Source organism: Balaenoptera musculus, chromosome 2, assembly GCF_009873245.2.
Source record: "Balaenoptera musculus isolate JJ_BM4_2016_0621 chromosome 2, mBalMus1.pri.v3, whole genome shotgun sequence".
NCBI lineage: Eukaryota > Metazoa > Chordata > Mammalia > Artiodactyla > Balaenopteridae > Balaenoptera > Balaenoptera musculus.
Window position 1 is genome coordinate 122964676 of NC_045786.1, and position 16413 is coordinate 122981088.

The 16413-nt window shown below is 32.0% G+C and overlaps 1 protein-coding gene across 2 annotated transcripts in view; it reads right to left on the minus strand.

The window, feature by feature from the left end:
• Positions 1-16413, minus strand: part of MDGA2 (MAM domain containing glycosylphosphatidylinositol anchor 2) — an 801291-nt gene that overhangs the window by 78183 nt on the left and 706695 nt on the right. For both annotated transcript variants that reach the window (XM_036839763.1, XM_036839756.1), the window contains one exon: positions 7312-7460. In XM_036839763.1, the coding sequence (XP_036695658.1) occupies positions 7312-7460 (149 nt within the window). The remainder of the gene's footprint in view (positions 1-7311; positions 7461-16413) is intronic.

The window sequence follows — 16413 nt, forward strand, 5'->3', positions numbered from 1 at the left end:
TCTAGAGCCTGCGAGCCACAGCTACTGAAGCCCGCGTGCCTAAGGCCTGTGCTCCACAACAAGAGAAGCCACTGCAATGAGAAGCCCGTGCACCGCAACGAAGAGTAGACCCCACTTGCCGCAACTAGAGAAAGCCCGCGCACAGCAATGAAGACCCAACGCAGGCAAAAAAAAAAAAAAACAAAACCATAAAAACCCCAAAAGTGACTGTTTTCCATTGAACTCTACACTCCCAGTCATTTAAGACACTGAATATATATATTGGTCTATTGGATAGTTTCTTTGACTGGATAAAGTCTTGGAATCCATAATAACCATGTATTTATAGGTTTATAGGTTGTAAAAGATACAGTTTAGACATTTAAAAATTGTTTTTTCATCCAAGGAAATATATCAGTCAGCCTTCTCTTCTTTATAAAATATTGATTCAAGTGGACAGCCAGGATAGGCTTAGGTAAATTTAATTAAATTTGTAATCAGTTGACCTTGGAATAATATTAAACCTATATACAATCTTTTTTTTCTTCCTATTTCCCTCTTAAAAAAGCAACACTGATTTGTCAGTATCTGGTATTTTAAAAATTTAGGGCTTTTTAATCTTTAAAAATTTTGTTTACAGGTACAAATACCTCCACCACCAACACACACACACACACACACACTCACATATTCTTCCCTTAGTTTCCATGACATTGGCAGATTTTTCTACCTCTCAGTTCTTTCTTTTTCATTGGAACTTCTATCATTACTGTCTTCATACAGTACATTTATGTCTACATTTTTGCTAGCTTCGGTTCTCATGTCTAATCCTTCTGACCTATAAATTTACACATTCAAGGGGAAGTGTTCACTCAAATTCTAGTAACATGTTTCTAACTATGGTAACTTTTGTTTTATGTTCCTCTGTCAACTCAAATTTAACAAGACCGATTTGAAAACATGAGTATATTTGCAAACTTTGATTCAATATCTTATTTCTGGCAATAATTTAATACTTTTTCACTCCAAAAGTCTCTTTGAGGTTGCTCATTTTTCACTACATTCAGGGTCAAGAAAAAGGAAAATTCTAATTAATATTCCTTAGCAGTATTACTACATACAATGGAATCTGTACAAAAGGCCACAGACTCAGAAAAACTCCTCAGAAAGTACTTGGAATTTTCCAAGACAAAATACCCTTATTTCACAAACCCTTCTATATCAAAGGTCTGTAGGTCATCCAGGTCTTTCAAATTTACTGTGCTAATTCCTCCTAGTAGATACATTGCGATGTTAGTATTTATAGGAATAAAGGGAATATGTGCAGTGTCCTTCACTTGGAATATCGAGACAATGTCATTTTTTACCAACTGGCTTATGGCTTATTCCTTTTCTGAAGCCAAAAAGACCATTTACAAAATGGCTTCTCTACATTTCTCTATATCCCTTACTCTCTTCTTCATCTATATATTTGATAATTTCTTGAGCATTCACTAAAGAAATTGAAGTAAACAGAAGAGAACATAAGGTCACTATACTCTTAAAAACTGTTTCTCAAAATTAAATCAATATTCAAGTTCTGTCCATTTCAAAATTTTCTTAATTCATTTTTTCTTTCTCTCCCCCTTCACTACTCTAATTTAAATCTTACTCAAACTTACTTCAAACATGCCTAACTGTGGCCTTGCCTCTATTGTAATATCATTCAATGTACTATGTATGATATGATCAGATTAATCTATCTATAGATGTCATTTTACTCATGATTTAAGACTATAAAATCAATTCAGATGATCTGTCAATTCTCCACAGATTTCCCTGGTCTTGGCATTAAATGCTCTTTTTCAAATGGTTCGCCAAACACCTCTCTCAATAAAATCTGTCCAATGGGCTTAAGTCAATTATGTATATTATTCTAATGTACATAATTCTAATATTATTATTATATTCTAATATTATTAGATTATCTAATAATATAATAATTATTATTCATAATAATAGAATATTCTATACTATTCACTTCTGTCTTATTCTACCATTTTCCTTCAGCATCTGTAGACTGTGCCATAGAAACTAATAGTTCATACAAGATGCTAAAGCATAAAAAGCCATCTCTTCAAGTTTTTCTGCTTCTTCTATCAATGCATTAAATTAGGTATTAGCTGTATTAATAACCATAGTTACAATGCATATGGTCATTTATGTATACAATAAATTTATAAAATTTTAATTACTATGATCTATTAAAACATTAACCCTTTAATAAACAATAATAAGCAATGAATTATTTAATAAAATAAAAATATGTTTTAAATGGAAGGAGAAATAAACTCTAGCTCAATCATTATAGTAGCACGTATGAAGACCAAAATAAAATTTATAATAAATTCATCCAGTAATCAATTTTACCAAAAAGTGTATTTGTGATTAGTGATTTCTTAGTCATTATTAACAATAACTATTTATGAAGATAAACCTATAGAAAGTAACAAGTCTCTACTTTGCTGATCATGTCACTTAACCACTATGTCACAGTACTAACTGCTCCCATTCATGTTCCTATGGAATTTTGGACATGCTCCTATTATAGCACTTTTGTTAACAGGACATTGAGGACAATATTTTTTAAAATCCTGGTATTCACTAGATGATTAATTTACTAAAAGTTTTGTTGACTGGGTAACCATGTGGGTATGATAGTTCTAAGCATTTTAATATATCAAGAGTTAAGAAGACAGGAACACGGTGAATTAAAATATTTATTCAATAAAATATCCCACTTTCCAAAGATGACAGTCAAAAAGTCACATTCATTGTGCATGTCTTAGGCGGAGTATAAAAAGGAAACTGTATAAAAGTCTAAAATCCTTTATTATCAGAACCTATAGTGTGTATGTTAAATGGAGTCAAATGATTGTGTTGTTTGGTATATTCAGATAATTTAGAAATAGTTTTGCTTGTTTCTTAATTCCTTTGATACTAAGGAAAGCAGACATTCAAATAACCTTTTTCTCTTTCCTGTTAAGCAACAAATGAAGCAAACAATTGGGAGGCTAGTAGCTGTCTAAGGAGATTAAACAACTGCTTAGCTGAGCCTAAAAAGTACAACATAAGGACATTAAGATTTTGAGAAAAGTTTTTTTCCACACTAATTTTTTAACTTCACATGAAATATCTGTTCTCTTTTTAAGTTTTTTAAAGCAGTGATTCCAGAATTACAGTGCTTTTTTATAGATCGACTGCAGCAACTTTTAAGAAAAGTGTATAAGCCAATACTCAAATTCTGAGACAATTTTCCTCATTATATTTAAATAAAGACCCTACAGTTTAACCAAAAGGATCAGCTAATTTTACCAGAATGGTGGGGGAATGCTGGGTTCAGTTTACCAACCCCATCCAGCCAGGGATTTAATAATATACTAGTGATTTTATAATCTTACTTAATTTAAGAATAAGTAATAAAGTTTCTAACAGTTTGTGGATTAAAACAAAGTCGGGCGCTTTACAACTGAATTTGCCATGAGTCTTAAAGGATCAAATTTGCTTCTCAGGCTTCATCGAATCAGAAATGGGTTGTATACTTTAGGCCATGTTTGATATTAAAAGGGGAAGTACTTTTCATTAGATAATCTAGATAATTTATGGATAGAAGAAATTAGATATGTAGGCTCAAAATAAAAATATAGGGTAAAATAACTATTTAAAAATCATAATATACATAACATAAATTAATAATCCCTTGAAGAAAACTTAGTCTCATAGTCAAAGACATAAATACTAACTATTAGAGAAGAAAATCCAATTTTAAAATTTATGTTGCTTAGGTTACATTCCTAACATAGTTTATTTAAACATCATCCAAGTTATGTTGGTTACATTCAAAAGCTCATAGATTCAAGATTCTAAGCTTGGGACATGAAAAAGGCCATATGCATGTCATATAAAATCTTCATTACAATGATCATCAGATCAGAATTCAAGAGTGATTATTTTAAATGCTGGTGTCTGATTGTGTGTTAAAACAATGTTGATAACCAAATGTACATACCTGAGGAAGAAGGAATCTAATTTTCTAAGTTAATATAGAAAAATAACCTTATTTTACTTAATGACTTTGTGTCCTATTATTAAACAGGGGATATTCTTAAAGAATTACATCAATTTCATTGTATCTAGAATGCTTCTGCCCTATCATCCTCAATTTCGGTATGCAAGGGGATCTTCAAAAGAAATGATGTCTATTGAGGCCATTTTGCATGTTAAGATTTTTCATGTAAGGGTTAAGTGTAGAGAATATGGGAGTGGGGAAAAGAGTAGTGTTTATACATGATCTTTCTGTTCTTACACCATATCTACGAACACTTCCTTTCCATTCATATTGGCAGAACAGCAGAAGGCCATTACTCTTTATTGAGACACCCACAAAAGATATATCAAAGTTTCTCTTCCGTGGCAAGATGTAGTATCTGAGTAAAATTATCAATAAATAGAGTATTACAAAAAAAGCACTCCAGGAAAAAATAATACTTGTTTCTAAATATAAAAGAAAATTCTAGTAAAATAAATAATGCTAAGGCAAGTAAAGAGTTAGCTTCAGAAACTGTGTAAGAGAAAGGATTGTTTTCTGGACTATGGTTTATAACACTAGAAATATGTTTTCCTCTAGTGCATAGCATGAATCTCACAAACTTGGGAAGAATAGTGTTAGCAGCAGACTTATTGATCTGATCAGGAAGGCTTTAAAGTAAGACTCAAAGTGGAAGAGAAAAATGTGAATCAGTAAAATGGATATTATGGAGGACAGCAGGTTTGAAATAAAAATAAGACATAGTGAAAAAAATGTCTAGAAATTATTTTGTGAAAATCATGGCTTGGAATAATACTTAGGCCCAGGTTATACAGTGTACTAAATAAAACTGAAATAAAAATAGTAGATATGTTAAGCTCTTAAGATGCACTTAAAAAAACTGTTACACAACCCAGGCAGATGAGTGCAAGAATTGCCACAGATATTTGTGCAGAGAGTGCCCTGCACAAGGGAACCTGGCCTGTGGGTAAGTGGGGGACGTATTCCACTCCACACTTCGATTGCCTGACAGGTATCATTATCTTCAACTTCCCAGGTAGGAGCCTAGGTTTGGTATGTTCAGAAACCTGTTCAAGGTTATATAGCTAAAAATGATAAGGCTAGATTGGCTAGAATCGGAAGCCAGGAATTCATAATTTTCGCAAAACACAGTAAGGGGAAATTTATACACATATATGCATGCATATATAATGTATTCTAAAGTAGCAGAGTAAGGGGAAATTACCTAACTAATTTGTTCACAAGGATGAATACAGACTGGGAAATGTGTGTCACTGCATATCAGGGAGTTATATATTAGTATTATGATCAGGAAACATAAAGACAGGAATTTAGCGGAGATGCTCATATCAGGAAAGGAAAATCTAAGAGGAGAAACTGTCATTGGAAAATAGCATAGCAATTCTAGCAAAAAAAATTATAGAAGGTAGTGTATTAATAACTAGTACAAGATATGGATGAGAAGGAAGGGCTTTAATTAGGTGGATGCCTCTTAGGAGGAAGTCTAATTCTGCTAAAATCGCTCCAGTTGAGGGGGAGGACAGAGATGGTAATCATTCTGTTAAATTAGACTTATGGAGAAGGTGACTTGCATACATAATGGAGACTTTGGGAACGAAGGTTTAGAAGACTGTTAGTGTAAAAGAAAGGAATGATGAGTAGGGTTGGGTAAATTAATTCGGCAGATTAAAACAGGCAGCCCTTCAGCATACGGGAAGCAAAGGGCAGTTACCCAGACACTCCAAAAAAATACAGCTGAGGAAGAAAGTGAGAAACTAAAGATGAAATTCTGACTCTATTGTTGCAAAAAAACCTATCACCAGAAAAAAAGGAAAAGACACCTAAATAAATTGATTCAATTTTACAAATAGGAATTTGGTATTAGGTTCTTAGTTTTTTGAAAACATAGGTAATAAAAGATGAAAGTGAATGACCAAATCATGTAGTAAGGACTTGGAAATGAATGTGAGGTGTCTAAAGTCAAGAATGTGCTAAGATGCTCCAAATATAAAAGATCTAAAAATATTAACTGTGTTGAGAAAACAAAAAGAAAGCGATAAGCCCATAAACCGAGGGAGACTGCTGATCTTTCTTTTTTCTATCTTCTCTATCAAGGAAAATTATCATTAAATTACAATGAGTACAACAAACAATTTTGATATGGATTTGGGATTTACTCAGATTTACTTAGGGACCAAAGTAAATGAGAGTAATAAAGAAAGTTTCCGAATGATCCACTCCTGTCTACCATGTCTGTGACCTGTGAATACTTAGACAAGAAGGATAAGAATATTCAACTTACAATGTATCTTAATTTTAATGATGTATCTTACATAGTCTTTTATTATAACTTTGTTAACAAGATTAAAAAAACATTGGTCTTACGATAGTAACACTGAGTGGATTGCTGATGGTCGACCAATCTTTCTCCAAGCAAATTCTGTCCTTTCTACTATCCAAACTCAAAATGCTATTGTGTGATTTAGCTAAGGAAGTGGAAAACACATTTTACAAATCTATAGATAATACAAAGATGTGAAAGAGAGCTAATAGCTTATGTGGTAATCAAATAAATCTTCAAAAACGTTTTGTTATGCTGAAATAGTCACTCCAGATAACCTACTATGTAACAGGAAATAAAGTAAAGACCTACATTTAAATTTCAAAAATATCATTTATACCAACGAAGGATAACTGAGTTTAACAGTGGTTCATTTGAAAAAGCTATGATATTTTTACACAATCTATAATCTTCAGCTACCTTAGGAAAACATCATATTTCATTGTTTCTTCTCATTTTACCAAAACATTTCTATTCTAGACACATTAAATTAGCTTTTAAAAATCCTATATATAGTTTGAACCTCCTAGAATAAAAATATGTAGAATTTCTAGCTTAGGAAACAAGACAAAGAATTATGCAGTATAGGTAAGTGTGAGAACATCTTAAATAAGTTTCTTTCCCAGAAATTATACCATGTAATTTCTATAGAACATGTAATGATGAAGGATTTCAGAAAGCTCACTTTAATATGTCTCCTGTCATAGTGAAAAATGCATAAATTAATTTCAAAGGTTTGTAAATAATTTGGAACAGTTCTGGGTAAGGTAATATTATCTTTGATATAGAAAAATATATTTTGGAATTCATGCAAATTGATTAAAACTTTATAGCAACACATCATAGTAATAAGGTCTTCACAGAGGATCACACACACACAAAAGAAGACAATTAAATTCCTCACCTGCCTAATACCCAACCGGTATGCAACGATCCGATCTACTGCATCAGGATTCATTTGAGTCCACTGTAGACTGTAGGAGTAAACACGGTGTCTGTTTTGCCACACAGGATTGTAGGTATCGTAATAGAATTCTGGAGCATAGGCCTTTCCTAAAAACAGAAAGAGTCCTTAAATGTAAATGACATGTTACAGTTAAACATACTTACTTATTCTTTACGCCCTTGTATTATTTTCTACTTCATGTTCCATAAGTAATTCTTGTATTTAAAAAGTCATGTGATTAAAATCTAATCAATTTCTGGAGAATTTGAGAAGAGATGCAAGAAGATTTCCTGGTTGGTTGTATAAGCAGTGTAAGAGGAAGAGAAGAATCAAGGATGACTGCAAGTTTTTTGGTCTAAGCAACCAGAAGAATGAAGTTTCCATCAACTGATATGTAAAGCTATGGGAGGATCAAATTTGGGGGGAGAAGATCAGGAAATTATTTTTGAACAATTTGAATGATCTAAATGGAGCCATTAAGTGGGATACACTTGACTAGAATTCAGGAGAGGCCAGGGTTGGAGATATAATCTTGCTAACCATAGGTGTATAGATAGGAGTTTAAATTTAAGCCCTGAGACTGATGAGATCACCAAAGGAGTGTGTGTGGATAGAGAGAAAGGCTAAGGTCTGACCACTGGGGCAATCCAAGGTTAAGAGATATGGGAGGAGCTAACAAACCCCACAAAGGCCTGAGACAGAACAACCAGTGAACAGGAGGAAAATTTAAAATGTGGCATCCTGGAAATCAAAAGAAGTGTATCAGTGAGATAGGGGTATGGGATTAAGAGACACAAACTACTATGTATAAAATAAGCAACAAGGATATACTGTACAGCACAGGGAAATATACCATCATTTTATAATAACTTTAAATGGAATATAATCTATAAAAATATTGAATCATCATGTTGTACACCTGAGGCTAATATAGTATTGTAAATCAACTATACTTCCAGAAAAAAATAAAAAAGAAGTATATTAGCAAGTAAATGATCAACTCTGTCAAAAAAAAATCAGTGAAGATGACAATTTGTGTTTATATTATCCATGTCTTTGGTCACTAAATTGAAATTAACCAAACAAAAACTTAACAACACAAGAACTTTGGTCAATAACAAAAAAGGCTTTTATTTAGATTTTAAGCATATGTGAGGTATACATACTATATGTAACATACATAAACCATCTCAGTTTTTGTCTTTTAATTGCCAAATAGAAAAATGCACAGACCATGGGAATTACATGTCCAACTTTTTTTAAAAAAATTAATTAATTAATTAATGTTTGGCTGCATTCGGTCTTCATTGTTGCATGCGGACTTTCTCTAGTTGTGGTGAGCAGGGGCTACTATTCATGGTGGTGTGCGGGCTTCTCATTGTGGTGGCTTCTGTTGTTGCCGATCATGGGCTCTAGGCGTGCAGGCTTCAGTAGTTGTGGTGCGTGGGCTCAGTAGTTGTGGCTCTCGGGCTCTAGAACACAAGCTCAGTAGTTGTGGCGTACGGGCTTAGTTGCTCCCAGGCATGTGGGATCTTCCTGAACCAGAGAATTGATCCTGTGCCCCGTGCACTGGCAGGCAGATTCTTAACCACTGCGCCACCAGGGAAGTCCCCCAACTTTTTGATATTCTGAAATATAGATTTTTTTCACACCATCTATTTTTTACCAATAATACATTTATTTATTACATCAATATTTAGTTAGAGCCTACTGAATGCCAAGTAGTGTTCTAGGCAATGAACGAGGAGGTATGGCCTCTGTTTTCCTGGAAATTGCTTACATTTTCTCCAACTTTTCAAATAGCTTTGCAATTTTTACTGGATTATGATTTAATAAGTTGTACATTATTCAACAGATTTTTTTTTTTAATTAGGTTAAATATTAAATGTCCTCCTGGGGTTTTCCTCCTGGGTTCCTGTATGCAGGAATATATCTTACCTGTTTTTTTCTTTTTCTTCATCATTAGTCATCTGTCATCTAGGGATTGCAGAAGAGTTGATTCATAAGAATTTATAACAGATAGTTAAAGTATGAATGTTGAACACTAAGAATGAAAGTGATGGTCTCTATTACCCTGGTGAGGTTCACCAGGAAAAAATGTCAGATGAACTGAATTTAATTTTTGACAAATTTACTAGTAAAATTAAATACATTGAATTAAATATCTGAATTTTAGTAACATTTGGAAAAGTCTCCTACATCAACACTGTGTGCATTAAAAAATGTTCTATGAATATTCATTCAGTTTTACTGAAAATGGATTATTAACTCTATACAAACAATCTTGCATAGAAGGAGGTCTCTGGAAAAGAGTCATCATATTCATTTTATTTCTTCTGTATCTTGTATGATATTTTTACTTATTACTAACTAAATGATAGCACAGATTCATGTTCACAACATTTAGCAAAATCTAGATGAGAGGAACACAATATACTGAATGAAGGAATCAATATCCAAAACATCATTGACAACTTGTATTTGAGACCAAATTTCCCAAACTGTTATTGAGGAGGTACATTTAGTAGTAGCCTAGATAAAGAGCCAGGGGTTTTGATTAAAAATAAGCATCCAAAACCTATAAATGAAGTAATGAGCTTTTTAAGTGAGAAATGTCACCTTAGAGTGTTTTCATTAGACATTAGTGTCTAGATTGAATTGAGGAGATAAGAGTCTCAGTGGTTGGTTTTTCATTTTGCTTATTGTAATTTTTTTTTTTTTTTGAGGGGCACAGGGCGAAGAGGGGCTTGCTTTTGTTTTTTAGCCAAGAGGAAAATACAAGGGGTATAAGATTTAGTTCTAAGTATCACTTTTTTCATAAAATGAATGATACATTCAAATAGAAATGAGAAGAGAATAAAGTCTATTTAGCATGGAAAAGGAAAAAAAAATCTCTCAAAAACTGGCAAATGAAGTTTTCTGAGAGTTGAAACTCCATCACAGGCTAAATTTGAACAGATCTATGAAATAAGATGAATGCCAGTGAGTGGGTATTAAAGGATACATATTTTGACTTAGAAATGTTCTAGCAATCCTCTCTGAATACGGATGATTTTCCCTTCACTAGAGGTATTAGTCAATACCTAACTGCCATTTAGCAGGGTCGAGATGGGTGACTGTCCACAAAATGGCCATTAAGGTAAGGCACAGTCTCAAATCTCTAGGGTGCTATGAAACATTTGCCTACTGTTTCTTGTATTATTTCAATTGTTTTAAGCACACTTATTTATAAATTCCATTTAATGTTTCTATTATCTATACTCTAATCCTGCTTTTTGTTGACTGCCAGAAGGGTAAACTAGCTGCATGTCATAAATGCAAATTGTCATAATACTAGAACTGATTGTTTATCTAAATAAATACTTTTCAGGTTATTGAAGCAGTTTGACACTGAAGTTAAAAAAAAAATTCTCATGACCTTGTGAATAACATGAATTTGTTTATCAAAATCTATTTTCAAGGTTGTGAAAAATTAAGCTACAATTTAACCCTCATTTGAATATTCTAAATAGATCTATTTTACTATAAAATTCTATCTTCATCTTTATTTTTAATTACAGATTGTTACGAAGGCTTTTCAATGTATTTTTTGAAAATACTTAATTTTATTTGCATTGACATGTCTGCATTACATATGAGTGACATCGTATGTAATATTTTTTCATGAAACATTAGATTGGAAAAAGAAATAGAGATGACCAGTTCCAGTGTCTCATATGACAGATAAATTTTGGGACAGAATAGATATGGTGATGATATATGGATGTTGATATAAAGTTTTATTGTAGTTGAATAATTGTACCACCTTAGAATTAAAGATGAAAAAAGCTTTTTTAGCTGGTGCATAAATAGTATTGATTAGTAACAAATAATTACTGATAAGAAATGATTTTGTGTAGGTATAGTTAAATATAAATATGCTTGCTACGTCTCAGAGCATACTTTGTACTAAACCTCTTTTGGATAAACTTGATAAAGGAAAAATGCTTTCTGACTTTGTTTGAGAAATCTATCTTAAAAGTAAAAAAAAAAAAAAAAAACCCACAAATTTGTTCTCTGATTTCAGAGCCAATCATATTTAATATTTATACACTCGTTTTGTAAGAAGCACATAGTACACATAGTAATACTAAGGAAATGCCCTTATAATAATCTTAGGCTGTAACAACGAAACATGACATCTGCTGGTTCAACAGGGAAAGAATTCATAATTTTTCTTCTTTTTTATCCTTCAGACATTTTTTTTTGTCCTTCTAGCAAGCACGCCAAAAATTTTTTTCATTCTCTTTTATAGTCTAATTTTATTTTTATGCAACATTGTTCGAATTTAAATCATTTTAAACTAACTGACCTAGAACTACATTCATTATCTAAATTAGCAGATAATTTTTAGATATGTATGATTATCTACAGATTTTGGATTTTAAAATATTCTTAAAATAGATATAGAGAAAAATTTAATTGTTCAAATTTAAAAATTTATATAAAAGTACATTTATTCCATTTTGCAAATAGCTTCTCAAAAGTGAGTAAATTGTTTTCAAAATATTATTTTATGCATAAACCTCAAAGTAAAAGACATATTAAGAATATATGACATGTCACTTTCCTAGTCTAAAAATGTTAGATTAAAGTATAACAAAAATCTTTCTTACATGCATTCCTAAGCTTGCAAGCAGAAAGGGAATTGTTTCTTAGAGGTCAAAAAACAAAGAACTGAAATCAGACACTGAATAGGAGCTTAGGGAGAAAAGGAGTGTTGCTGGTGTTTGTATCCTTGGGAGCTGGAATTTTAAGCCCATAGGAGATGAGGTTAATGGGCCAATTAAGATGAGATGTTAGAAATGAGGTACCACATAACAGCAAGATCAGTAAAAACAGCAATCTCAGTACTGTATAAATGAGTCAGTAAACTTTTCTCCATATTGCGTTTCGCTTGCCTACATTCTAGTGACTCAGCTTGCCAGTGACTGAAAGTTCCTAAAACTCTAGTTTTATCCTCACACATTTTGACTCCTTAAACTGAAATGCTTTCTTGGTGTAATTTCTACCTGCTTATCAATTCTTACCTTTTCGTACCCAAATCACAACTACCCTTCCTTTCTTTAATTACTCTTTCTTCAATGATAAATATTTATACTACCATACTTAACGTTTAATTAGGAAAACACATTGTAATACTATACCTATATATCTGTACTCCTGAAAATATTTTCTGTATGATCATTTTTATTTTTCTGATTAGAGGCCCTTTCCCAGATTTAGATATAATGTAATTGGGGCCAACAGAGTGGACTGAACAATATAAAGCAACTATTGCCTTGTTGTTTTAGAATAATATTGATGTTTCAATTTTCACACACATACATTTTTTAAAAAAAAAACAGAATTGTGGTATAATAGATACTATCTCTAAATAAAGCCAGTTTTAATTTAATTATAGCCATTAAATAAATTTAATGCTACTGACCAAGAACAACCTTCCCTAAGCATGCCTATGTTTTTAATATTAATCCATCAATATGATATTTAGGATGATTTTTGCAAAGAGAAAATAAAATGGGATAATTACTGTAAAATTGATAGAGCATTTACATGTTTTTATTTATGATTGTAGTTTAAAATATTATTTTGAGAGCTTTGATAAGGATATGCTAACATAAATACTGATATGCCAGGGAAGAAAAAGTTAAGAAACTCTGTAACTTGCTCCCTTTCTCCTCAAGGATGCCTAAGGTAATTGTGACTCTACCAGACCACCTTCTAAACCAGGCTTCAGCAAACTTTTTGTGTAAAGGGTCAGATAGTAAGTATTCTAAGGCTTTAAATTGTGATCATAAGATATCTGTCACAACTATTCAACTATGATATTACAGCTACTACTAATTCATGTAGTTCAAGATGATATAATTTGAGAGGGTAATATAATACAAATTCAAAATTCTTCTACTTATCCAATGAGTTCACATGTTAATAATATTCCAAATTTTATGGTTTTCAGAATTGGCCATGTCTCTCCAATTGTACGTACTCACAGCTGAAAATCTATATCTTTCATAAGTATTCAAACAACCCAAGGAATTTAAAAGTGTCCAAAATGAAAAGACTTAGAAGTTCAATATTCTCACATGTAGTAGCTACATGTTGACAATGACTTTAATAAATTTTAAGAGAATTTAGTTTATCTCTCATAGACATCTGATTAAAAGAACCAATTATAGTTTGCAGATGTATACAAGCAATACTTAAAAAAAATTCTCTAGAGCAAATTGAAATAGATTTACTATATCATTAGTGTATTCACCCCCCAAAATGGTCAACTACTATATCATAGCCTTTTGGTATTCAATGTGTTATTCTCTGATATATCAACATCATTAAACAAAAAAAAAATTGTAAATAAAAATAATATTTAGAATAGAGATTTAATGAAGTATTTAAAACATCACAAATTTTAAAACCTTTAAAAGAAAACGTTGACTAAAATAAAGCACTCATTTCTCATGCTTGAATTATTCTATATAAGACCCTGTTTAATGACAAATACAAAATAGGATTCAGAATTATTCATAAAATCCTTATTATTACATCTTGCATCGTTTTGATACAGTGGTGGCTGTTAACATGCTGTACTAACTCCATGCACTGCCCGAATTATAATATTTGCCCCCTTTCTATGGTTATGTTAATTTATCTTTTAATAGATTATAAACACTTTTTTTTTTTTTTTAAAGCTTTCCTTTTTTTTTTTTAATATTCCATTGTCTGGATAGACCACACGTTTCTATTTTTTTTTTATTTTATTTTATTTATTTATTTATTTACGGCTGTGTTGGGTCTTCGTTTCTGTGCGAGGGCTTTCTCTAGTTGTGGCAAGTGGGGGCCACTCTTCATCGCGGTGCACGGGCCTCTCACTATTGCGGCCTCTCTTGTTGCGGAGCACAGGCTCCAGACGCGCAGGCTCAGTAATTGTGGCTCACGGGCCCATTTGCTCCACGGCATGTGGGGTCTTCCCAGACCAGGGCTCGAACCCGTGTCCCCTGTATTGGCAGGCAGATTCTCAACCACTGCGCCACCAGGGAAGCCCGGCAGATACATTTTTTATATACTGTCCCCTCAGCTGAGGATACGAAGATAACCAATTGAACTAAAAAAATATCTCTACTGGGGCTTCCCTGGTGGCGCATTCAGAGAAAATGCCATATAGTAAGATTCTCATGAAACACCTTCATAAAATTCATACTATTTATTAAAATGTGTTAGCATGAAGTGTAAGAGTTATTAAGTAATTAAAATTACATAGATACCAATGCTTTTTTCCTAATTAACAAGAAAACATTAAAAGAAGTTACTTAAGACTTGTGTGCAAAACTAACTTAGTCTTTCCACAGTTTGCTTCAGTAAGTTCACTTGAATATAATATCCTATCATATAATTCAATTTTCCTTTACAGATACTTCCTAAATACTTAGATATTTAGAGTAAATATGTTTATAGAAATATCTACTTGGAAAATTATTTAACTATAATGAGTTCAAATTGTCTAAATTAAAATATCATTTTTACCTCATTTCTTGAAACATGAAATGAACACACGATCCAATTTTATACACTCTCCTAAAATCATCTTCATATATTAATAATTTAGCCTTTTCCTTAATCTCTAGGAAGGCAGAGGCCATTAAAATAAGACCAAAGAATATGGTCTCCAGGGGTATTTGCTAGGAAGTAGAAACTGAAAATGATGATCAGGCGCAAAGACTGTATAACTTACCAAGAATCCTGCCCTTGGTTATTAGGAAACAAATCACTCAGATTGCAATAGATAGGCAAGCAGGTAGGATTTTCAGAAGTAATATGGCTTGGTAATTCTTGCAAGAAAAGGATTCATTTTAACAAATCACTAAATGCTCAAGCCATGTATATCCATCTCAGTTGGAAGCTAATGTGATATGTTTCCCACTGTAAAAATGCTCCCCCAATTTAAGATACTTCTCAGAAGGGTGCATGATTTTATTTGAGTAGGGATCTACCATATAAAGTCAAGATTCTTTATTTAATAGAATAAAGAATTAATGAATATAGTATAGTCAGCAAATAATGATAGATTCATTTGTTCCTGGTAAGGACTCTATTAGGTTTTTTGGCTCTCAAAAATAATAATTATTTTATGAAGTAGTTAGGTTAAAAAGATATCTCTGGAGATCCCAATGGATGAAAATATAAAATTTATTCTATTTAAATTATTTGACATAGTCTATATAAAATACCTATGATAGCACTGGGGAAATAATAAGTATTTAATAAACATTAATCTCACACTGTACCCTCTCCCATAAAGAAAAAAAAAAAGAAAAAAATGTAAAATAAAATTCTCTAGGAAGAGTTCCATAGTTTGGTTCCATTGTTACTGTTTAAAAGCACAGGAACTTGAAGCAATTTAAAAACTAAACTAGACAAATTTAAATGAGTTCTTATTTATTTTTTTAAAACTTCAATGAAGTACTATTTCAACACAATTGAGTCACCTCTGACCCCTTTTAGGCATCAGCCTAGAAAACAAAATATTTATGCAAAGTAGTTACTGGCTTACACACCAAATATATATGGTTGTCTTGGGTAATATAAAATAAATGCATGCACTTACCAGATAACATTTTAACTTAAATGAATAACCCTTTTACTCTAAAGCCCTGAATGTACTTTGCCAAAAATGATGTTAAATATGAATAATATGAGGGTTTTTTTTTCCAAAATAGGCTTAGATTAGGATCTGGCCCCAAAAATTTAAAAGATGATTTGGATTTGATGAAACAATTAGCTTTCACATTAGGCATGTAAATAGGAAACTGCTAAGGGTTTAGAGAAAGTTTAGAAATAAAAATTATAAATCCATTGATATTTTACTTGGAAATATCTAAGTAAGTGTTATGTGTATTGAAAACCACATGTTCTAAAGAAAAATAATCTGGAGAGCTCCTCTGGGAATAAAGATGGTTGACTTGAGAGAAAGAAGAAAAGGCAGCTCTTAAATTCTGTACTTCAATTATCCCCTTGTAC